We start from the raw sequence: 23,902 nt of genomic DNA on the forward strand, positions 1-23,902 counted from the left end.
CCATCATCAGCAGAGACCAGACCGCAGACGACGATCTGCAGATCCCGTGGAGGAGATCACGCACCGCGCTTTGCCACTGAGCAACTTCACAAAACCGACGCAGGTGTTTCTCGATTGAGGACCCCTTGGCGTCCGTACACTATAATCTTTAAAATAATCGGGTAATAACTTATAGGGGGTTGAAGGTTTTGGACCGCTTCCCAGCCAATGTAAATTCAGTTGAATTTTGAAGAGGATCTTTATTACTCGATTAATACAGGTGTATTTGTATGTACAGCGAAGTAGGTAAAGGATTCACTGGAACGAGCTAGGTCGAGTTCCTGAAGCTCACTGGCATCTGGGGACGATGCACTGGTTTATAAAGGTGTTGCTTGAGCAACGCGTAGCTGGGCTGGTGAGATCACGTTCTGGAAGATTCCGACGGGGTCGAGGTCTTCCTTTGTGTTCGATGTTTGATGCGTAGTTACGAACCGGAAGTAGTACTTTTACTCTAGAGAATCGAGGTTTTTTATGTTTTTCTCAAAAACTTTTTGGTTTATTGAACTGAAGTTTCATGTCTAGAAGTTTAAGCTTAATACCAAGTTATTTATAAAATTTAGTAGGCATCTGTCAACCGGAAGTGGCAGTTTACTCTTGTTAGATTTTTCTTCCACAATTTTTTTCGACCCCTTAAACATGTGTGTTCGTCACGAAAAAATTCAAGTATAATTCTTGTAGCAATATAATGAAAAGAAAAAAAATTATTAAATTTTATAAACCGGAAGTGGGATTTTTTTCTCTTAGAAAGGTTAAAAATGTTGTGCCCACTACTCTGTCCACATCCCTGAACGTATTGAGCTGAAAATTTATATTTCTATCCTTTATGTAATAACTTAGAGCTGGTAGGGTTTTGGTCAGAATTCGTAAACCGGAAGTAGTATTTTTTTTAAAAACAATATTTCATTATTTTTTCATTATTTTATTTTGACCTTTTAAATTGTTTTAAGCTTCTTGATATTTAATGTGTATAATAAAAATAGTGATTTTAAGTATAAATAAAAAAAAATTACTTAATTTAATGAACCGGAAGTGGAATTTTTTTCCTCGTAGAAAGGTCAAAAATGTTGTGCCCACTACTCTGTCCGTACGTATTAAGCTGAAAATATATATTTCTATCCTTTATGTCCTAACTTAGAGCTGGTAGGGTTTTGGTCAGAATTTGTAAACCGGAAGTAGTATTTTTTTTTAAAACAATATTTCATTATTTTATTTTGACCTTTAAAATTATTTTTATTTTCTTGATATTTAATGAATATAATACTGATAGTGATTTTTAGTAATAAAAAAAAATTGATCAAAATCTGACAACCGGAAGTAGAACTTTTGTTTTGTGCAAGTTTCCATACATTTGCGCTCAATTTGTATCGCTATCATAGTCATCAGTTCAATATCGAATTTTGTTTTGTAACCTTCTTATATTCCTCAAATACATAGATAAAGTCATGGGTTGGTCACACCCGAATTTTTCTGCTTTACGTAATACATTTACACAATTATTCCTCGCTATTTTATACTCTAACCAAGCCTTTTCTAATTGGATTCCATCCATAGCCTTAATAATCTTATATCTTTTATAACTAACATTCTTATCAACTAAGCTTTCCTTTACTTCCTTGGTAAACCAAGGTTTCAGCTTATGCTTATGCATGATCAGCTTATGCTTATGCTTAGGTATGACCACACTAAGCGACTAAAAAGAAGGTAAACGGACTTCTAGTCATATGTAAACCGGTTACAAGATAACCGCTCGCTCTAGATCGGTCACACGTCGTCACCCGTCACACTAAAACCTGGAAGGAAAATGGCGGGAGATTATATAAAATGACAACAGGTCGTAAATCTGTTTTGTAAGCAACTGTATTTCAAGTTTAGATGTACAGAGAGCAAGCAGGGGGGGAAGGAGTTTGTATAAAAAGAAGCACGCGTGATTGAGGGTTTGAGGTTGTGTCAAACCCAACACATGGCTGGTCTCACTTCGACGAAGAGAGACAGAGACCAGGGTTCCTCACTTCACACGTATACTGGAGCTTATCTCCCAGTATCGTCTGCATTCGGTGACTCGGTGTTTGGTGGTGGGAACGAAGCCGGGACTCCGGGAGTGAACAAAGGTGTTCACTCAACGAATAGAAAAAGAAACCGCGCGCAAAGCGTGGCGTCTCCTAAACAACAATAACCGTCTTTCGTGGGTCGTAAGGCCAAGAAAGCCAATTGGTCTTGTGGCGGCTCGCTTTACGAAATTCTGTTTCTTCTTATTTCCAACCATCCATCTCTGTTGATATCCATATTCAGACATTAGATAATATTCTGTGTCATCTGCGCCCTACTTCTAAAAAGATCATCATTGGTGGCGATTTTAATTCTTACTCCCCACTCTGGGATCCTTGCCCCACAAATGACAGGAGGAGATGCGTTTGGGGTAGCGCTCTTGAAGACTTTATTTGTCAAAACGATCTATATATCCACAACAAAGGAGATGATATCCCGACGCTTGAAAGTCCTGCTGGCTCTTCTTATATTGATGTCACTTTGTCTTTGGGCTTAGATGCAGGTGATATGAAAAATTGGAGGGTTCATTTGGGAGAAACTCTGAGTGACCATAACTTAATTACTTTCGATGTAAATTTTGAGTGTCCTATTAATTCTGTGTCTGGTTTGCCCTTACCTTTTCGTAACGGCACAAATCTATCTTGGATAAATTTCAAATCTCGTCTCTGTAATTTCTTTGACGGTCATTCTGCTGCAAACAGTTGCCCTGATCTGTGTGCTCCCGATTTGTGTGCTTCTTTAATTAACCTTGCTACTATTAATATAGCACAAGATGTCTTTGGTAGAGTTGGTGCTGTAGGTAGGCGCTCTACTCCTTGGTGGAATGACTACCTTGCATCCCTTAAATCCTTAGTCAAAAGGGCTATACCCAAATTACGCTCGGCTAAGCGTCGTGGTTTTGGTCCAGATTTGTTAATGCCCCTTGTTATCGAGGTTAGAAGAGCTTCTGCACTTTTTAAGCGTCAAATTTTGCTGTCCAAAAAAAAGTCTTGGGAGAATTTTGTTAACTCGCAAGCAGGGTCGGGACCTTGGGGTCCAGCGTATAAGGCCATCGCTAGGGACCCCGCTTTTATTATGTGTGGAGTTCGTAGTCCTCTTGATGGTCACCTTGCTTTATCTAGTAGTGAAGCGGTTAATAACCTTGTGAATGCACTTATCCCTGTTGATGGATTTGACAATGATCTACCTGCTCACGTTCGTATCCGTAATTTTGCTTCTCATGTTACTGAACTTAGTTGCTATGAAGACCTTCCGACTTCGGAGGAATTTAGTGCGATTTTTAATAGCCTAGGTCGGGGTAAGGCTCCTGGAGTTGATATGATAGGCGGAGATATTGTCAGAGCTGTTTGGTTGGTGGGTAATTTTGAACTTCTTAATGTTTATAGGAATTGTTTTAAATTTGGAACCTTCCCTAGTTGCTGGAAGGTTGGTAAATTGATTGTCATTAAGAAGCATAATACTGAAAGACTAGCTAGTGACCCTAAGGCTTATCGCCCAATCTGTTTGCTACCTATTTTTGGGAAGGTCCTAGAGAGGCTAATATCGAGTCGGCTCAGTAGATTCCTTGACGATAACTCTGTTTTATCCGATGGTCAATTTGGACTTAGATCGGACAAGTCTACTGTTAATGCAATTCGATGTGTCTTGAGGGAGTCTTCGGACTCTCCATCCAAGTATGTAGTTGTTGTTTTGTTGGGAGTTGCTGGAGCGTTTGATAATGCCTGGTGGCCCATGCTATTGATCAAGTTGCGTCTGCTGGGATTGCATCCGAATTTACTATGCTTACTGCTGAGTTATTTGTCGGATAGGAAATTGGTTTTCGAACTCGGTGGACAGGTTGGTTTCAGGGATCTCTCTATCGGATGTCCACAGGGCTCCGTTTTGGGACCTATCCTTTGGAACATTCTTGTCAATGACCTTTTTACAATCAATTTGCCGGAGGGTTGCAGGTTGGTTGCGTACGCTGATGACATAATGTTATTAACGCACGCAAAGTCCCGTGCTGATCTGGAATTTAAAGCTACTGTGGCACTTCACCTTCTAGACGATTGGGCCATAATTAACAAACTTTCTTTATCGCCCTCCAAGTCCAAGTGCTTATTAATAAAGGGTTCTCTTGTTAGAGCCCCTACTATTAAACTTAGAGACTGTAAGATCAAATTTGTTAATGAGTCCACTTATTTGGGTGTTGTTCTCGATGTCAGGCTTTCATTCAATGGTCATATTGGGAGAGCATTAGATAAAGCTAAGGTTTCCTTTGGTCGTATTGGTCGCCTCTGTGGTCACTCATGGGGTTTAGGTTTCCATGACAAACGCTTGGTGTACGATGCTGTATTTGTGAACTCTTTGACGTATGCATCTAGCATTTGGGGTCATCGTGTCGAATTAAAGACAGTCCGTCGTACATTAAATATTGGTCAGCGTTTTCCTCTGATCGCTCTTACCCAGGCCTATCGCACTGCGTCTACAGACTCGCTACAGATTCTTGCGGGTACATTGCCACTTGATTTGATCGTCCAAATGAGAGCTGCTCGGAAAAAACTTCGTGGTGGGTTAGATGCTACCGTCTCGGGCGTCCTTTTCCGTGCGCCTAATCAGTCACAGTGCGACGATCCTCGATTCTGGCGAAGCTTAAAGTCTGTTATTTTAAATTGTGCTATTTCGGCTTGGCAACTTAGATGGGATTGTTCCTCCAAAGGTAGACACACCTATTTGTTTTTTCCGAGGGTCACTTCGCGCCTTGAGCGTTATTGGCTATCGTCCTGTTTTTGGGCCAGTCAATTTTTGACTGGTCATGGCCACTTTAACGGCAAGCTCGCATCTATGGGCTTGGTATCTGAGTCCTTTTGTCCGTGTTCTTTTCCGGTGCAGGATGCAGATCACATTCTGTGGTCCTATCCTGGGATGGAGACTGAGAAGAGGGTTCTGTTAAACAGCGTCAGGGGTTCTCTCATTGGCCCCCTGTATCATGGGGATCTAATAATGAATAAAGCATCGTTTAGAGCTTTCGAAAAGTTCGCGGAATGCTTTGGGAAGCTGTGTTCCCTTGAATGCTACTACTCCACTTGATTGCATAAGCATTTATGAGTTCATTTTTATTTATTTATTATTATTTTTTTTTATTCTGTGAATGTGTGTGTGTGAGTGTGCGTTTGCTATTTAGGTGTGTGTATGTTTTTGTGGTTTGTGTATGTGTGTGTGTGTGCGTGTTTATGCACGTATAAACATACATACATGTACGTTTACTTGAAGTGTGCGTGCATTCGCACGGCACATTTCAGGTATTGTTTCCTAACGCATGCGCGCTTTATGTGATCATGCGTTGTTTATTTTGTACTTGGTTATGTATAGTGTGGTTTTTTTTATTAGAACAGTGATGTGCGGTTGTTCTTGTGCGATATTCATGAACAACCGTCTCGTTCTCCGACGAAAGGGTCTCTTAGACTGTATTCGTTGGGGGGGTGGTGGTCTCATGTTGAGGGCTTTAAGGGTTAAATTCCTTGACCTTTAAAGCGGGCTTAGAATACGACATGGTCACCTTCCTGCGAGTGAGGACCAACTCGACGTGTGTTCAGAGTAGCTACTTCACTCTGTCTTCAGCTGTCATAAATAAAGCACGTGCATCAACATGCCAGTCGTCTCATTCGTTCATCCCCCATAGTCTGTGATTATACATTATATAGGTGTTCGCGCCAAAAGCCCTCGTGGCCGTTGGTTGTGGGAGCTCAGGAGTTCGCGGGAATCTCATCAGACGCTGTCTAGCCATCTGAGGCAATCTGTTGGCAACCGCTTTTGCGTTTATTTCACTTTGACAGTTCGAATGTCAAATCACAGTTTAATCTTAATTCATCGCGGGAAGGTGTCTATCAAAGTTTCTCGGGCTATGAAAACACTTACACTGATTGTGTTTACATACACTAACATACCTAATGTGACCATTTATTTTTGTCCTCAAAACGGGACATCTACCAATTTTTACGTAATAGTACATATGTATCATTTTTGATCCTCAACTCACCTTTCACAACCATATCAAGAAAGTCGCTGACGTTTCCTTTCGTCGACTTGGATTTGTTTTGAGATATGCAAGATTATTCTCCAATCCTTTGTCTTCTCGCTTGCTTTTCAATTCGCTTGTGAGAAGTAAGCTAGAGTATAATGCGATTGTGTGGAATCCGCATGAAGCAAATTACTCTCTGATGATCGAGAAAGTGCAAAAAGCATTTCTTCGTTTCCTATATAGGAAAGAATATGGGTATTACCCATATCTCTACCCCACTCCTTTCCTTTTGGGCATGCTTGGGTATAATTCCCTTGAACTTCGGAGAAACTTCTCATTAATTCGTTTCGTTCTCCTGCTCTTAGGTGGTAATACGTCATGCCTGTTGTTGCTGGAGCAGTTGGGACTTTATGTCCCTAATCACTATGTGCGTGGTAGACATCATCATTTGCTGGCTGTACCTCGTGCCCGCACAGTCCTTTTTCGAATGGCTCCTATTCCAAGAGTTATTCGACTTCTTAATGAAATCGTTGCTGCCGAGACTGAATGTGATATTGTCCACCTTAGTGAGCGTAAATTGTCGGAAATTACTCTAACCCATTTATCTGGTTGTCTGCGCTCATCATTGTTTTCATGATTGATTGTGATTTATGAGTGAAATTTTGATTAACTCTCTTCCATTTGGGCCTTACAGGGATGTTTTGTATTTGTAGTTGTTTCTTACATATTTATTGAAACTGGCTGTTGGTGCAAGGCATTCCTTATGCTATATTTTATTTGATATTTTTACTTTATCTGTTATTATTAAATGCTATTTTTTATGTTTATGTATGGATGTATTTATGTTTTTGTTCAAATGTATTTTTTTTATGTATAATTGATGAGTATATTATTTTCGTTATGTATTAATTTATGTTTAATTGTTATTTTGTTTTTTTTTGTGTTATATTTTTTGACCATTGTGGCGCTTTAGGAATTCCTGTTATGCCACAATGGTCTGTTTAGAATAAAATAAAAATAAAATAAATAAATAAATATGTGTATTCAAGAAAACGCGTATTTTTTCATTGTTTTTATTTATTAATAAAATAAATAGGAATGTTGATGAAGAAAAGAAAAGAAAAGGAATGAATAATATAAATATAAAAAAATTATGTTGTTTTATATTCTTCTGATGAACAAATTTACTGGGTTTGCATTTAAATAAGAACGAAATTCTTGGCAGGATTTCTTAAAATTGATTTTAATTAACAACATCGCTTTAAGAACTGCGACTCTCAATTGCGTTTTTTCGGTCGTCCACATCTGTGAAAAGACTCTTTCTACGGGTGCATTAGTTCCAGGCAGGCATAAAATGTATTCAATAACACTGTTCGACACGAAAAATGGTTCAGAGACGAGATATGACTTTGCCTATAGATCTATGCCCAGTAAACACGAATCTGGTAATAAAAAATGTTGATTGGCTCGAGATTCGGAGATACATATATCTGTTTTTTAAATCGCGCGATTTTTCTATGTCTTGGTGTTGTTCGGTCGATGTCTCAAAATCTGTCAATTTCCTGTTCAAAATGAATATTGGAATCTATAATCGGTTATGTTATCTTTCATTTGTAGTACTTTTCAGCTTTCATTTGTCTCTAAGTAGTCGTCCAGTTCAAATCAAAAGTCAAAAGTAAGCTGAAAGAGATTATTTATTATTAAAATTATTTATTTTATTATTAAAATACAAATTAGATAAAATCAACGCTTTAAAAATCAGACGAACGAACCAGTACTACTGCTGCATTTACAATTGGATATGTATCATTTGGAAAGAACTTTTGGGCGCTAGATTCGATGACTTAATTAATAATGCTCATGGAGATAAAGTCAATTTGGCAGAGGTAAGGTAAAGGAGAAGAGAACTTTCTCTTACAAGAGGTATATGTATTAAGGTAACGTTCTTTTACAAAAATAGTAATTTTTTAATGTTTGCCTTATTATTTTGGAAAAAAAAGGCCTTAAGTGCTTCCCCGTGTACATACCTTTAATCTGAACACAAAACATGCCAAAAATTTTACGAATACTATGAAATACAAGGGGACCAAAATGACATGTTTTAACATAAAATTATTTTGTAACTACCCCAGTATGAATACCCACATGTGCACTAAGATTTGATTTTATAGTAAATATTTTTGATCAAATGTCACATTTGTGTGGCTTTAACACAGTATGAATACTCATGTGAAAACAGAGTTGAGATTTGAAAAGGAATGATTTGAAACAAACGTCACATCTGTGTGGCTTTACCCCAGTATGAATACCCATATGTGTACTAAGATTTGATTTCGTAGTAAAAGTTTTTGAACAAATGTCACATCTGTGTGGCTTTACTCCAGTATGAATACCCATATGTGCACTAAGATTTTGTTTCGTAGTAAGAGTTTTTGAACAAATATCACATTTGTGTGACTTTACCCCAGTATGAATATCCATATGTTCAGTAAGAGTTCGTTTCCTAGTAAATGCTTTTGAACAAATGTTACACTTGTGTGGCTTTACCCCAGTATGAATACCCACATGTTCACTAAGACTTTGTTTCGTAGTAAATGTTTTTGAACAAATGTCACATTTGTGTGGCTTAACCCCAGTATGAATACCCATATGGTGAGTAATAGTTTGTTTCGTATTAAATGTTTTTGAACAAATGTCACATTTGTGTGGCTTTACCCCAGTATGAATAACCATATGTGTTCTAATACTTGCTTTCGTAGAAAAAGTTTTTGAACAAATGTCACATTTGTGTGGCTTTACCCCAGTATGAATACCCATGTGTATGCGGAGTCTAGATTTGAAAAGGAATGATTTGAAACAAACGTCACATCTGTGTGACATTACCCCAATATGAATCCTCGTGTGTACACTTAGATTATGTTTACTGTTGAAAGATTTAGAACAAATGTCACAATCATGCAGCTTTCTTCGAGAATCCGAGTTTTTCTGTGTCACAAGATTTTTTTGATCAGTTAACAATTTGTCTTGGATATCTATTTCACGGTACAATTCAGAATGTGTAGAGCACATCTTGTTTAATGCTTTTGGAGATGGTAATTCTTCCGGTAGAATTTGTCTATTAGTATCATTTATTGCTGCCATATGATCCCTTGAATTAATTTTTCTTCCAGGGGTCTAAAAATTAAACCGAATGTTATTCAATTTAACATGTGTAACTTTTTTATAGTGTGATTAGATGTTATTTTACATGTGAATTTATATTTTCGATCAATAGCATGTTTCGCTAAGAATACATCTAATGAACTTGAATCCTATTTACTTACCTCGCTGGCGTCTGGAGAACTACAATTGTTGGATGGCCATTCAGCACCCAACTCATCTTCCCATATTAAATCTTCCAGCAAAACTTCCTCCGGCTTGATTTTCAAGAAATTGTCTAATTCCACCCTCGACGTTGTGTCATTCCGAAAACAAGCGTTTCGAAAGCTTTCGAATAATTCCAGATTGTTGACACAAGAAAGGCATATCAAATCTGGCAGATGGTCTCCTTTCCTGACCTGCAAATAGGAGAGGTATTGGCGATTACGAGCAGTAGTGAGTTATCAATAGCAGTGGTTCAAGTGTAACGTGACTGACCCGCAGCTGACAGCAGGTCCAAATGCGTTGCACCAAACGCGGTGGATGAGGGTCGTCATGGATGGAGACGAAGGACTCTGCTGGAGCAGAGCAGAGACAAAGTCTGCACTCCATCGCTACTTGGGAGGGAGAAGCACAAACTCCTGGAGAGTGGATAGACGCTTCCAACCTTTGCTTCTGACTTCTGCTTTTCCTTTTGCTTCTCTAATTGACCCAACCATCAATGACCCAGTACAATAAGATAGTCAAACGTCAAAATAATATGGTTATAGTATGAGTGTGTAGTGCTGCAAACTTAAAGGTTGTTGTGAAGTGTCGGATCGTTCGGTTGTCATATAGTGCGGTCAGACCTTAACTAGTCCCAACGATTGAGGTTTGCTAAAGGGTAATTGGATTATTAGTCACATTGCGATGGTCACAAAGACAATTTTTGCTATGAAAACCGCGAATGCGGAATATTTGGCACTCGAGTTTTCGTTAGTATTATGGAGGATGAACGAATGAGACGACTGGCATGTTAATGCACGTGTTTATTATATGACAGCTGAAGACAGAGTGAGTAGCGGCTCTCCGAACCCAGCCGAGTTGGTTCCCACTCGCAGGAAGGCAACCAAACTCGACCATGTCGTATAAGCGAGCCGCCACATCATGATAGTATGTTGTTCCGTTATAGAGATATTAGTGACTTTTGGGGAGCGCTTTGTGACCAATGATCACCGAACCCATTTAGCTACCATCTCAATTGCCCAAAATCTATAGTAATCTATAATCCAAATTTGGGATAGTTAAAGTCACTTGATGGTAAACCAATAAACATATGCTCTCAATTAGTAATGAGCAAGAACATCATCTAGAACACAAAAGCTTAAAGGTGATCAGATTGGCTAATACAACTAAAATTATTGGCCACAATAAAAAAATATTGGCCACAATGATAAGCACATATTTAAATTGACATATAGGCTAATATCATGTATACCTTAAGTGACCATACGTCCCGTTTTTAGGTAGCCTGTCCCGCTGTCCCCAAGCACAGCTTCGGGACGTCGAAATGTCCCGTTTTCAAAAAGAGAGTCTATTTATTGAATTATTATATATATAAACAATTTGTGGACGACCGAAAAAATGCAATTGCAAGTCGCAGTTCTTAAAGCGATGTTTGGATAAAGGAGGTTTGTAAAAAAAAGCGTTTTCTTGAAAACACTTATTACGTAAAAATTGGTAGATGTATACCTACAAGTAAATTTTAACACCTACACTAAATCCATCTTCCACGATGCTCTCCAAGAGGTGGAGGGCATCAAGGTGGGCGGCGAGACGATCACCAATATAAGATATGCTGATGACACGGCACTAGTCGCTGAAAATTTAGCAGACCTGCAAAGATCTCTAGACCGTGTACATCAAGAAAGCAATCGAAGAGGTCTGCGCATAAATCTAAAGAAGACAAAATTTATGATAGTAGATAGAATGCACACAGACACCGCGAATCTAACCTTGGATAGAGAGGTGATAGAAAGAGTAAAAAGATTCAAATACCTGGGTACCTGGCTGAATGAAGAGATGGACCCAGATGAAGATCTAAGAATCCGCATCGAGATGGCTAGAACAGCATTTGTAAAAATGAAGGCGGTGCTTACAAACAAGCATCTCAATCTTCATACGCGGTTGAGATTCGCGAAGAGCTACGTCTGGACAGTATTACTACACGGATGTGAGACGTGGACTCTGAAAACCAAGATGATCAGCCGCATTGAGGCTTTTGAGATGTGGGTCTATAGGCGTATGCTGAAGTTTCCTACGCGCATGTGGACCGATATGAGCGCCGAAGAGCTATTCCGAGCCGCTGAAGACCGATGCGGATATCTTCAAATAATCGACGAGGTGTTCGCCAACGTCCGGATGGGCATTAACAAGAAGAAGAAGAAATATTAATGTAATAATATACAAATAATACACATATACAATTTTATATATAGTAAGGTGGACATTTTTTCCAAATTTAAAATAGCTCAACCAGCATAAGTAATAGTCACTGTCGTAGAAAAAATATTGAGGAGTATGCTTTTTCTTTTTTTTCATTAAATTAAATTTGGCAATGCTCGAAAATTGTCATTTATTAGTGTCACAACAAGTAGAATGACAGTTGTATAACCTATTTATGCTTGACGTGACAGTTCGTTGTTTCCTTCAATGTTTTAATTACGAACCGTCAATAGAATAATTCCATTCGTCATGGATCAACTGGATAAAGACGAAGAGAAACCGGAAGTCGAATCCGCCCCAGCTTTAGAATTCAAAAAGCCGGTTTTGATCGGTCGAGTCGGAAAATTGCCGCGAAAAATAGTCATAACCTCAAACAATCCAGACGAACCCGAACCCTCAAAAACATCGGAACCGATTGAAACCCCATTAGAAGTCAAAGAAGAAATCAAACCTCACAAGAAATCATTGGATCATCTATCCCCTGCTGAGCTGCTAAAAAATCAATTGCCACTGCCGTACAAAGAACCAAAATGGTCTGGCTTGCCACCAAAAGGTATATTTAGTTATGGTTATTTTTTAAATGTACTAGGATTTTATCATTGTTTGAATTAATATGCGTCGCTTTCAGAAAGCGGATACAAGTTTGAAGTCTTAAAATCTGGTTTAATCTTGGAAAGTATCGATTTATCAGAGAGGCCATTTCATGTGTTCGGTCGTCTTGCCGGTTGCGATATAATCATGGCTCATCCTACAATATCAAGGTATAATTCTAAGTGTTTTCATTGCTGAATATGTACATATATTATCTTTTTTTTCAATTTATCACGCTTTAATTTAAGGTATCACGCCGTGATTCAATACAAGGCTCGCGATTCTGAAGATTCCCAACCGAAAGGTTTCTATGTTTACGATCTGGGAAGTTCGCACGGCACCATCGTTAATAAAAAACCGATCAAGGCGAAGCATTACGTTAGGCTGCACGTCGGGCATATGATCAAACTCGGATGCAGCAGCCGGCTGTATATATTGCAGGGACCGGATGAAGATGCGGAAGAAGAGTCGCCGCTGGGCCTGACCGAAATGAAGGAGCTTCGGAAGGCGAAAAAGGAACAGATGGAAAAGAATATGCTGCTGGCGAAAATTCAACGAGAGAAAGAAGCCGAGGAAAAAGAGCGAAAGATCGAACAAGAAGGCGTTTCGTGGGGAATGGGTATTTATATTTGCTATCTGCTAAAAAAAATTAGGTTAACAGGGATGCTTAGTTGCTATTATATTAATCTATAACTTTCAATCTAATATTATGTCTTTGTATACTTGTCTTTAGTACCGGAATTATTGGAATATAATTAAAACATAATAATATAATATCTTTTCTGAAACGGATTGACGAAATTCGTACTGTAATAATTGATTGCATATTTATATATAGGTATATAATATATATATCATCATCATCATCATTTACAGCCATTCGCCATCCACTGCTGGATGAAGGCCTCTCCAACACGCTTCCACTCGTCTCTGTTTTGCGCAACACTCATCCATCTCATTCCGCACATTTTCCTAATTTCGTTCACCCATCTTCCTTGCGGTCTTCCTTTTACTCTTTTGCCTTCTCTCGGGTACCATTCAAGCACTTCTTTTGTCCACCTTTCGTCCATCCTCCTAGCTACGTGACCCGCCCATTGCCATTTCAATCTCTTCACTCTATCCACTATGTCCACTACCCTTGTCATATTTCTCACCCACGTGTTCCGCTTCCTGTCTTTCCTCGTTATGCCAAGCATACAGCGTTCCATACTTCTTTGAGTGCATTGGATTTTATTTTGCATCTTGGCGTTCAGTGTCCAAGTTTCACATCCATACGTCATCACTGGCAAAACGCATTGATCAAAGATCCTTTTCTTCAGGCAGAGTGGCATTTTTGATTTAAAAACAGCATTCATCCGTCCAAATGCACTCCACCCTAATTTCATACGTCTCTTTATCTCTTCATTTTTACTACCAGACATGTCAATTATTTGACCTAAATATAAATAATTATTTACTACTTCTACTGGTTTATCATCTAAGGGGATGCTATCAGGCATGCAATAACTATTGAACATTAGTTTAGTCTTATCTACGTTAATTTTTAATCCTACTTTTCTACTTTCCCTGTCCAGCTGTGTTAGTCTGATAAGTAGGTCAGCTGAATCACGAGCTACTAAAACTATATCGTCTGCGAACCGAAGGTGACTCAAAAAGCGACCATTGATGCTTACTCCGGCTGTATCCCAATCCAATTTCCTGAAAACTCCCTCAAGCACCGCATTGAATAACTTGGGCGAGATTGTATCTCCTTGTCTTACTCCTTTTCCTATGCTAAATCTATCTGTACCTGAAAAAATTTTAACCGAAGCTGTGGCATTCTTATATATTGCAGCTAACAGTCCCACATAGGGTTCCGGCACTCCCTGTGTTTTTAGAGCGTTAAGTACTGCATTATGACTAACTGTATCGAAGGCTTTCTCATAATCGACGAAACCTAGGCACAATGGCCGTTGATATTCGTTGGCGCGCTCGATTAGTTCGCCAACTACTTGGAGGTGGTCCATTGTGCTGAAATTTGCCCTAAACCCTGCCTGCTCTATAGGTTGGTTCTCGTCGAGGATATTTTTCAGCCTTTCTGTAATAACCTTCGTGAAGAGCTTGTAGACCGCTGAAAGTAGACTAATGGGTCGGTAGTTCTTGATATCGCTTTTGTCGCCTTTTTTGTGTATTAAAATGATAGTTGCGTTATTCCATCCTTCTGGTATAGCTTGGTTCTGGATGCATTTGCTGAAAAGCCTAGCTAAGATATTAATTAGGGGGGGGCCGCCACATTTTAGTAAGTCAATGGGAATATTATCTTCCCCTGGGGTTTTACCGTTCTTTGCAGTTTTTAGCGCGGCCTCTACTTCGCTAGGCAATACTGCAGGAACCCTTTGGCCGTGTGTCGATTCCAGAGCGGGGAATTGGCCGTTGTCGTTCTCGTATAGTTTTGCATAGAACGTGTAAACTCTGTCTATGATTTCTTCTCTATTCCTAATTATTACTCCGCTCTCTGATCTGATTGCGATCATTTGGTTTTTGCCTAAGAAAAGATCCTGTTTGCACTTTTTCAGGCTACGGTTATTCTTAATGGTATTTTCTATTAGCTTGCTGTTAAAATCCCTGACATCCCTGACTATTCTCTTTTTAATTTCCTTATTTACTAGATTGTATTCTTGCTTATTATTATCCCTATCTAAATTCCTTTTATGCTTAATTAGGTTTTTTGTTTCCGCTGAAATTTTGCTTAATTTAATCTGTTTCCTGAATCCACCTAATTTCTTACCTGTTGAGGTTAGAACCGAACTAATTACAGTGTTCAATTCCTCGATGTCTGCTTCTGGGTTTAATTTCCCGTATCGATTTCCAAGTTCGAGTTCGAATTCCTTTTTCCTAGACCTTAGTTGAGCGAAATCTGGAGAGTTACTGCATCCTTTTATTAATTTCCTTCGTTCGCAATTTATATTAATGGCCATCTTGGCACGGACTAATCTGTGATCGCTACCTATATCTACTTTACTTAAAACACTAACGTCTTTAACGGAGTGCAGGGCATTTGTTAGGATGAAATCGATCTCGTTTCTGTCTCCTTTAGGACTCTCCCAAGTCCACTTATTGTTGGTGTTTTTCCTGAAAAATGAATTAGTGATAAAGAGCCTGTTGTGTTCTGCGAATTCTATGAGGCGATCGCCTCTGTCGTTTCTTTGGCCGGTACCAAAATTGCCTACTGCTCTTTCTGTATTTGCCTTTTGTCCTATTTTTGCGTTAAAGTCGCCCATGATTATTTTAAAGTGGTGACGGCTATTATCGTATGCGTCCTGTATTTTTTCGTAGAAGTCTTCTATTTCCTCGTCTGGGTGGCTAGATGTGGGGGCGTACACTTGGAAGATTTGACAAGTGTACCTGCTCGAGATTCTTAATACTATATAGCATATACGTTCCGATATGTCGCTTATTTCTATAATATTTCTTTCTATTCTCTTATTGATAAGAAACCCTACTCCTCCTATTCTACCATTTGGTAGCCCTCTCCAGTAGAGACAGTTACCACTTTTTAGGATTATTTGGTTTTGCTGTTTTCGTCTTACTTCACTAAGTCCTACTATATCCCATTTGATATTTTCTAATTCATTCTCTAATGCAAGCACACTTCCTTCACTCGATAACGTTCTTACATTGTACGTGGCTAAATACAGGTTTCTATTAGCTAAGCTATCATCCATCGTCACTCTTACCTTGTTGGAGGTTTGGATATTATTTTTCTCGCATTTATCCAAGATGTGTTGAGAAAAAGGCGGTACCTGAGAGAGATTTCCATTCAAGGAGTGAGTTCTTACCGCCATAGACTCTTCTCTGTGGTCAGCTTTGACAGATAGTCATCCTAGGTATCACTTGGATCACTTCGATCACTTATATATATATATATATATATATATATATATATATATATATATATATATATATATATATATATATATATATATATATATACACTAGCTGTTTGATTGGCAAAATGCTTTTTGTTACTATAGTATGTATTTTTCATTGAAAACTTATCGTTACCGAAGTTGAATGACATCACTGTTGTTCAGTTAACTTAACATATAAAGGTTTAAATCTCAACTTAAATTGATGGCTTGTACAGGTGATGATGCTGAAGAGGAGACCGATCTTTCTGAGAATCCATACGCACAGCCTGCAAATGAAGAATTGTACTTGGACGATCCGAAGAAGACTTTGCGAGGTTTTTTCGAAAGACAGGGTTGCACTTTAGAATACGACTGTCAAGAACGCGGAATTGGTCAGTTCGTTTGCAGGTATTTATAAGTTTGCTTTTTGATTGCTTCGACATTTCATAGGCCGCTGCGATTAAATGAGTGCTATTATTTCAGGGTTGAATTGCCGATCGAGGATGTCAGGGGTAATCCCGTCACAGCAGAAGTGCTACACAAAGGCAAAAAGAAAGATGCGGTCATACAATGCGCTTTGGAAGCGTGCAGGATAATCGACAGGCACGGACTTCTCCGTCAGGCAAAACATGGTAAATTAAAGTTTATAGTGTAGTATGCATAGATATAGAATACTATAGATACGCCCTTACGCTCTAAGCCGATCATCCTGTTGGACCATGCACACACAAAAAAAAGTACAGATCGTGCACACTCTCTCTCAGTAGCTAGTTAGCTTCTAAGTAGGAAGGCCGATTGACATTTTTCGAAAATGCCAACGTGTTCAGTGAAATTGTGTTACAATTACTCAAGAAAACATAAAAAGGCGGATGGCATCACATATCATATGTAAGAATTAATATATACTGTCTTCAATAATAGTAGTATTTTAACATTAACAACATGGAACCTCTGCCACAGGTATCTTGTTGGCACTGAAGGAAATTCAGAAATCGACATTAAGTTTAAAATTACAAACAATGAACTAAATATTAAAGTGTCAGCTTTAAAATCGATCCTTGTAGAAGTTACTAATGTTTAAATATTGTAATAGTTAATGATGATTTTATTATAGTAACATACATTTGTAGTTTAATATAGTGTGTATAACTAAATATTTTTTTTGTTAATATGGCTTTATTAGTTTGGTTTACTGTCACGCGGAGTGTCCAATAAAATAAAGTTATAAATAAAATAAAACTTCAGTACATGTACGTATGTACATAAACTGGTTGCTGACCACTGCGTTCTTTCCTTTTTTTCACCACTTCCCCGCTAGTTAAACCCCCCGCACCCCTCAGTTAGTGGCGACAAGATCTCCAACGAAATTTGTATGTAATGGCATATCTAGGTTATTCTACATCTATGGTAGTATGTAATTTTTTTTTTTTTGTTTATCTTATCTATATTTTAGAGTCCCGTAAACGGAAGTCGAAAAATTGGAAAGATGACGACTTTTACGATTCCGATGAAGATACGTTCTTGGATAGAACTGGTGTGATTGAAAAGAAACGGGAGCGGCGTATGAAAGAATTCGACGGAGAGTCAGTCAGTTCGAATACTTCGAACCCATCTGGAAAAGCGCTCACCTACAATGAATTAGTAAGATATTTAATCAGCTTATGTACACGTTAGATATCGGGAAGACCGAGTGTTGCTTGGTTTGAAGATTATACGTTAAGAAGAGGACGATTTATTTGTCTCTTTAGAACTACATATATGCACATACATAAATGTAGGGTTGGAAATGAACGAAAGGCTGATGTATGGGCTATGGCTGAGATCTAAGAGTATGTTATTACTGATTGTGGGGTGAGGGATGAAAGGGACAGAGATGTAACCGTGAGTAGCAGTTAGACCTGTACTCCGAGCGGCCGGCCGTTAAACCACCGCACGTATCATTGTAACAAACAACATGACTGAAAACACACGTGTTCGGTCTTCACCTCAACCGACACATCCTAACCGTGGTCCTGAACAGCGTCATCTGTCAGGATCTATACCACATAGATATATCGTTCTTTATGTATTTATATAACTGATGATGAAATTGATGTTTATATTTCACTAGTGTTGTACCCGATATCATCGCATGAGTTATGGCATATAAACGAATTTATTAAATGAAATGTGTCGGTCCTGTGTTTGATCCGCAGGTGGTCGTATTTTTTTTTAAATACCTATAAATTATTAAATACTAGTGGTTTTACCCGGCTTCGCTCGGTATTTGTAATATAAACCGCTTTAACATGGCTGGTATAATAGTAAACATTTGATTAAATTTTTTTGAATAGTTTTATTTTATTTAAATTTATTTGAATATTCATTTGTTTTTTTTTTATTAAATTAAACGTTACGGATTCTACGAACCAAACAAACAAACAAACATACATACAGTCTATTTCGAAATTATATATTAGATGCTATTAAATTAAATATATTAAATTTAATATTTATATTTAATTGTTTAATTGGAAAAAAAAATGGTAAAAACTATCTACCTACCTGTATATATAAACAATATTAAAAAAACACCAATAGAAAAATTAATTAAATAAATAACACTGTTCGACAAATGACGACTTTTTTTTTGGTTCAGAGACGAGATATGACTTTTATTATAGAATTTATGCCCAGTGAACACGAATCTGGTAATAAAAAATTTTGATTGGCTCGAGATTCGGAGATATGTGTTTTTTAAATCGGGTGATTTTTCTATATCTTGGTGTTGTTCGGTCGATATCTCAAAATCTGTCAATTTTATGTTCAAAATGAATATTGGAATCTATAGTCGGGTATTTTATCTTTCATTTGTAGTACTTTTCAGCTTTCAAATCTCTCTAAGTAGTCGTCCAGCTAAAAAAAAGTCAAAAGTACGTATTTTCACTTGGGATTTTTTCCCACTGTTAATACTATTTTATATTGAGTTTTTTCTATTGAAACATGTTTATTGGGATAGTGTTCTGGCCACACTATTTTTTGTTTTCGTTTAAAAAGGTTAATTTTAAGTGTGCCGAATTTTAAATCGGTAAAATTGCGAGCTAAAAGCTCGTACTAGTATTTACTCGTATTTACACGAATCTGAATAGAATTAATAGGGATAATATATTTAATTGTCTTTATATGAAAATGAAATAAAATACCACTTAAAAAAAATCATATTTCGACTATTCTTGTGGATTAATAACAACAATTCGTTTATTTTATCGAGGTAAGATAGTTATCAATTATTGTTTTTTTGTACATTTTCTTGGCAGTGTTTTAGCTGTTTATTTTTTTATTGAAAAATTAACAGACAACAGACAACGAATGCATAAAAATAAAGAATAAATGTAACAAAATAACATCTGAACCCAATTATAGATGTTTACAAACTACATAAAATGATACATAGAGACAAACAAATGAAAAAAAGAAAATAATTAAAACTAAAATATGAAACATAAAGTGATATAATATTGGATAAAGATTATATAATAGAAATAGAAATGTCGAATCAAAATGACTATTATAGTACGGCGAGCGTTTACTTACACAGAATAGCGTTATTATACATATATATTTCATTCAATTAATGTATACGTTATATCTTTTACAGTTGGATAAATGTCGGGATTTACGCACAAAATTGGAAAATAGTAATAAAAAGTTGTCGAATCTTAGAGAAGAAGCAAAAAATAAAATGTCTGTGGACGACAACGATGACGGTGACGCTCTTGATAAATTCATGTCGAATTTGGGAAAGCAGGGCCAGAGTATATCAAATAAAACGGAGATTTCTAAAACAAAGGTATGTTTATTAAGGAAAAGTACATGTTTATGAAAAAGTGAGTCGTGTTATCAATAAAATAATTTTATCGCCACAGATGGAGATTCAGAGATTGAAGATGGAACTTGAAAAAACTGAAAAACTGTCAGACATCGCAAAACCGACAAGTTTACCGGCGCTGATAGTCGAGCCAGAAAAATCCCCCAAGACCACCATAGTGAAAAAAGTTGCCAATTCGATTTTTATTGGCAAAAAAATCAACAAGTCGACCAAACGTGAAATGAAGCGACCGGAAACCAATCCAAACGTTGAAGAGCTTAAAGAAGATTTCGTCGAAGAGGTTGACTCCGATGAAGACTCCCGAGAAGACGCTTCAAAAGCTTCCGAAACCAGTCAAGACGACGTTGAACACAGTCCGAAGAAGGCTTCGGCGAATAAACGCAACGAAAGTAAGAAAGTGTTCGGACCCATGAGACCTCCGTCCAATTACACGGCGCCCGAAGGATACTACGAGCAGGAGAACGACAGGGATTTGCCGGAGATAATGGATGAGGAGCAATTTTAAAAAAATAATTGTATATAATCTTTGAATTTCTATTTTAAGTCTACGTAAATTTAATATAAAACTTAAGTATTAACGTTTGTATTTTATTGTGTAACACCTCGTGTGTATCATATTTAGCATATGTTGAAAACGCGGGTAATAAGCGTGTAATTGACGATTGACTATAATGCGCTCGGGAGAAGAAGAAGAAGACACGATGAGAAATTGAGACCAATTTGCAATTTTCTGCCTCTTTACGGATAAATTGCGCTAAGGAGTGAAAGACTCGGGTAGATGTATGTAATTATTTGACTGTTATTATTTCGATATTGTGTCATATTGTAATATGAAGAATGAATATGCAACTGCTAACTAAAACTAATTTATTGTACGATTTAGTTTTCAAACCCACGTATAAATGATTAAGTTGGCGTACTCGTTTGAGTGCATATGTTGCGACAAGCGTATAGACAAATAAATACGGTTTAAAGCGCCAAATGAGTCTTATTAACCCTTTAAATGCTGACCAACGTCGAACGGCGTTTTGCCAACAAGTCCATGGAAGTCCATGAAAAACGATAGGCTTTGTATTTTGAGCATGTGCAAAAGTAAACAATAATACTACCCGCTGAGCCTTTCCAGGTAGCATTGAACATGGATCGTGTCATTCATTTGTCAACGTTTATAAAGATTCGTTTACACTGGAATTTCTAAAGTTATAACCATAGCAGAATTACCTGATAGAAATACCTAACTGCTGAGTATTTTACAACGTGGCTTGGAATTTAGATTGTGAGCATTACATTTTAACAACAATGAAGAAGATGGAAGTAATTTTGGAAAAATACATTCATTGATAGACTTCTTTTGTTTATTTTATATTATTTCAAGGTATATTAGAGAGTCTAAACACACAAAACTCGAAATGCTCGGCGGTAGTGATTGTAAAGTTTAGACGTAAATTGTGTTCTGAATTGTAAATTTTAGACGGAATGTAGTGGGTCAATAAATGTTGATTTAAAACCATGTTTAGCTCACGAGCCTGAAATTGAAGGAAAGAAAATTCTTGTGAAAGTGAAGGAAAATTCTTTTAAATGGGGGAAATTTCAGTGTCGGAGTCGGAGACTTTTACTCTACAGGTCTGATTTTTGGGTCTACCTCACGGGCCGGAATGTGAAATTACCGAAAACGCAAATATCGGAAGGCAAAGATCGAAAATCGAAAGATCAAAAAAAAGGGTGCATGGTAAACGGTTCGGTGATTACTGGTCACAAATTACTCGTCACAAAGTCACTAAAATCTCTATAACGGAACATCTGGCAGCCGAAAAGTCCATCATACTAACGATAACTATCATAGTAACGAGAACTTGAGTGCCAAATATTGTGTATTCGCGATTTTCATGACAAAAATTGTCTTTGTGACCACCCCAATGTGACGAATAGTCCAATTACCATGGTAAACGGTACATACTCACTTATTTGCGCGAGCAGGATACAACAGGAACAAGAGGAACAGGCTTTTCCTCCCGTATTAATGTGCGCGCGCAGAATATCATTTACAGGTACAAAAATACAGTCGAAATTTCACCAACCCATGTGACAAATGGACTTATTTTTTTATTACTAACCTCTTCTTATTTTAAATATTTCTAGCCTTCTAATATATGTTTATATATGTACATAGTGAGCTATACGCGTTTTCTACGTCATTTATCCGATGGTTAGTTTTGTAAGATTTTTGCCAACATATGAAGACTGACTCTTTCATTTTAAGATCATAAGTTTGTCTCATCGCAAAAAAGTTTCTGATCTATTTATTTCTCTTATATAAGGTAGTTAATGGTGTCTTTGATACATCTGTTTTGGGAGACATTAATATCAATTTTCGATTCACCAGATGTACAAATCTTTTTTATTCACCAAATTTTTATAATAATGCCGTCTTTACGATTGTACAGATGATATGTACAAGTGTGTGCAACGCAGACAGGCGGCCGAAATAAAAAGGCAGCCGAAATAAATGAGAGGGAAATAACGGGAAAGCAGGTATAGCTTCGATCTGCATAGAGTGCAGCGGTCGGCAAACTACTTAATTCAACCCGCGAGTAGTTGAATTAAGTCGTGTGTACGACTCAACTTCTTATGTACCAAATATTGAAAAACTCAAAAACAAATAAGCCATTGATCAAATTAATTAGATTGCATATTTATATTTTACTTTATACTGTAACGTAGGGATTAGGTGGGTGGCGCTCGTGGACCGATGCTTTACGAGCGCTAATCACCTGATCTGTTGTTCCCGCCAAAATGGCCTCTACGTATGAATGAGCCGTATGTATCGGCCAATGGTATCGTCCGACTCATCGACCAATAGTTGTTGAGCCTAAATGTGTATAAATATGGGGCGCTCTCGAATTGGAAACCATTCCGACCTGGAGCGCCGACGAGAACAGACGAATAAACTACTTTACAACCCTCCTGCGTCTTTCTCTCCGATCCTGGAAGCCCCCTCTTCACGTCCACGCAACAATACGAATAAAAATTTCCTTAATAAATTCGTAAAATTTTAATTTATGCTTTTACTCACTAACCATATAACATTTTCGGTTCAAAAGGTTGTCGGCCATTGGCATAGAGCTAGGTATTTTATGTTCTATTATCTTTGCGACTGTCACATGTATTTCTTCAAGGATGTTGAGTATTGGTTGGTCATCGAAAGAACAATGTCCTACATGTGGGATTGAGGGGTAAAAACACTATACTAAGATGAATGAACTTGAAAACGTTCAGTCTCTCTTGTCGTCTAGTCCTGTTCAGAATTAAAAATTTTGGTTTTCTGGTTAATTTTATTGTGATTCAAATTTTCAACAGTATACCCCTAATTAATATGATTTATATAAATGCTAAAAATTAAAGAGCGGCCGATTTAAGTTTGGACACAGGCGGCCGAACTCTTAGGCGCGGCCCTGCCAAGGTGAAAAAGCAAATCTGTCATTGATTCATTGTTTTATTTATATTTAATATTTTTTTGTTTTTATTATATTTCCATGCGATGCTCATTTTAATAGGAATTTAAATATTTTTTTTTACATTAGCATCTTTTTTATTTCACTTTTATTGGGGCTTGTTACAAATCCCTGCAAAAGCGCGGCTGCATTTCAGTCTCGACGAAATTCACGACTGTTTCAATTACGCATGTACGAAAGACGAGATATTCATTGATGACATTTTGATGTGCATTGATGATTGGCAATTATTAAAATTGAGTTGGATCTTTCTGGCAAGTTTAAAAAGGCAAATATCGAAACAAAAGTTTGAAATGAGCATGCAGCTGCGTCGTTTGCAGCGATTTGTAGCGGA

General features: G+C 37.5%; 2 protein-coding genes and 2 long non-coding RNA genes across 6 annotated transcripts in view; 2 read left to right on the forward strand and 2 right to left on the reverse strand.

Annotated features, from left to right (window-relative positions):
• Nucleotides 1-23,902, reverse strand: part of LOC143910004 (uncharacterized) — an 805,996-nt gene that overhangs the window by 155,039 nt on the left and 627,055 nt on the right. The gene's annotated exons all lie outside the window — the stretch shown is intronic.
• Nucleotides 1-23,902, forward strand: part of LOC143910007 (uncharacterized) — a 260,391-nt gene that overhangs the window by 45,117 nt on the left and 191,372 nt on the right. The gene's annotated exons all lie outside the window — the stretch shown is intronic.
• Nucleotides 7,168-10,278, reverse strand: LOC143910001 (uncharacterized). Of its 2 annotated transcripts, none has more exons than XR_013260424.1 (4): nucleotides 9,722-9,921; nucleotides 9,409-9,642; nucleotides 7,858-9,259; nucleotides 7,168-7,765 (listed from the first exon to the last, which is right to left on the reverse strand). XR_013260424.1 is itself a non-coding variant. In XM_077428334.1 (4 exons), exons 1-4 carry the CDS (start codon nucleotides 9,833-9,835, stop codon nucleotides 7,748-7,750), a joined length of 657 nt encoding a protein of 218 aa, XP_077284460.1. In that variant the 5' UTR covers nucleotides 9,836-10,278; the 3' UTR covers nucleotides 7,168-7,747. The 2 variants fall into 2 exon arrangements, 1 of the variants encoding a protein (XP_077284460.1); XM_077428334.1 differs by having other exon boundaries at nucleotides 8,969-9,259; nucleotides 9,722-10,278.
• Nucleotides 10,915-21,404, forward strand: LOC143910029 (kanadaptin). Its single transcript, XM_077428367.1, has 9 exons — nucleotides 10,915-10,960; nucleotides 11,648-12,260; nucleotides 12,336-12,468; nucleotides 12,547-12,917; nucleotides 16,425-16,596; nucleotides 16,672-16,820; nucleotides 17,642-17,829; nucleotides 19,826-20,017; nucleotides 20,094-21,404. The coding sequence occupies exons 2-9, from the start codon at nucleotides 11,957-11,959 to the stop codon at nucleotides 20,559-20,561; spliced, it is 1,977 nt and encodes a 658-aa protein (XP_077284493.1). The 5' UTR covers nucleotides 10,915-10,960; nucleotides 11,648-11,956; the 3' UTR covers nucleotides 20,562-21,404.

Source organism: Arctopsyche grandis, chromosome 3 (genome assembly GCF_051622035.1).
Source record: "Arctopsyche grandis isolate Sample6627 chromosome 3, ASM5162203v2, whole genome shotgun sequence".
NCBI lineage: Eukaryota > Metazoa > Arthropoda > Insecta > Trichoptera > Hydropsychidae > Arctopsyche > Arctopsyche grandis.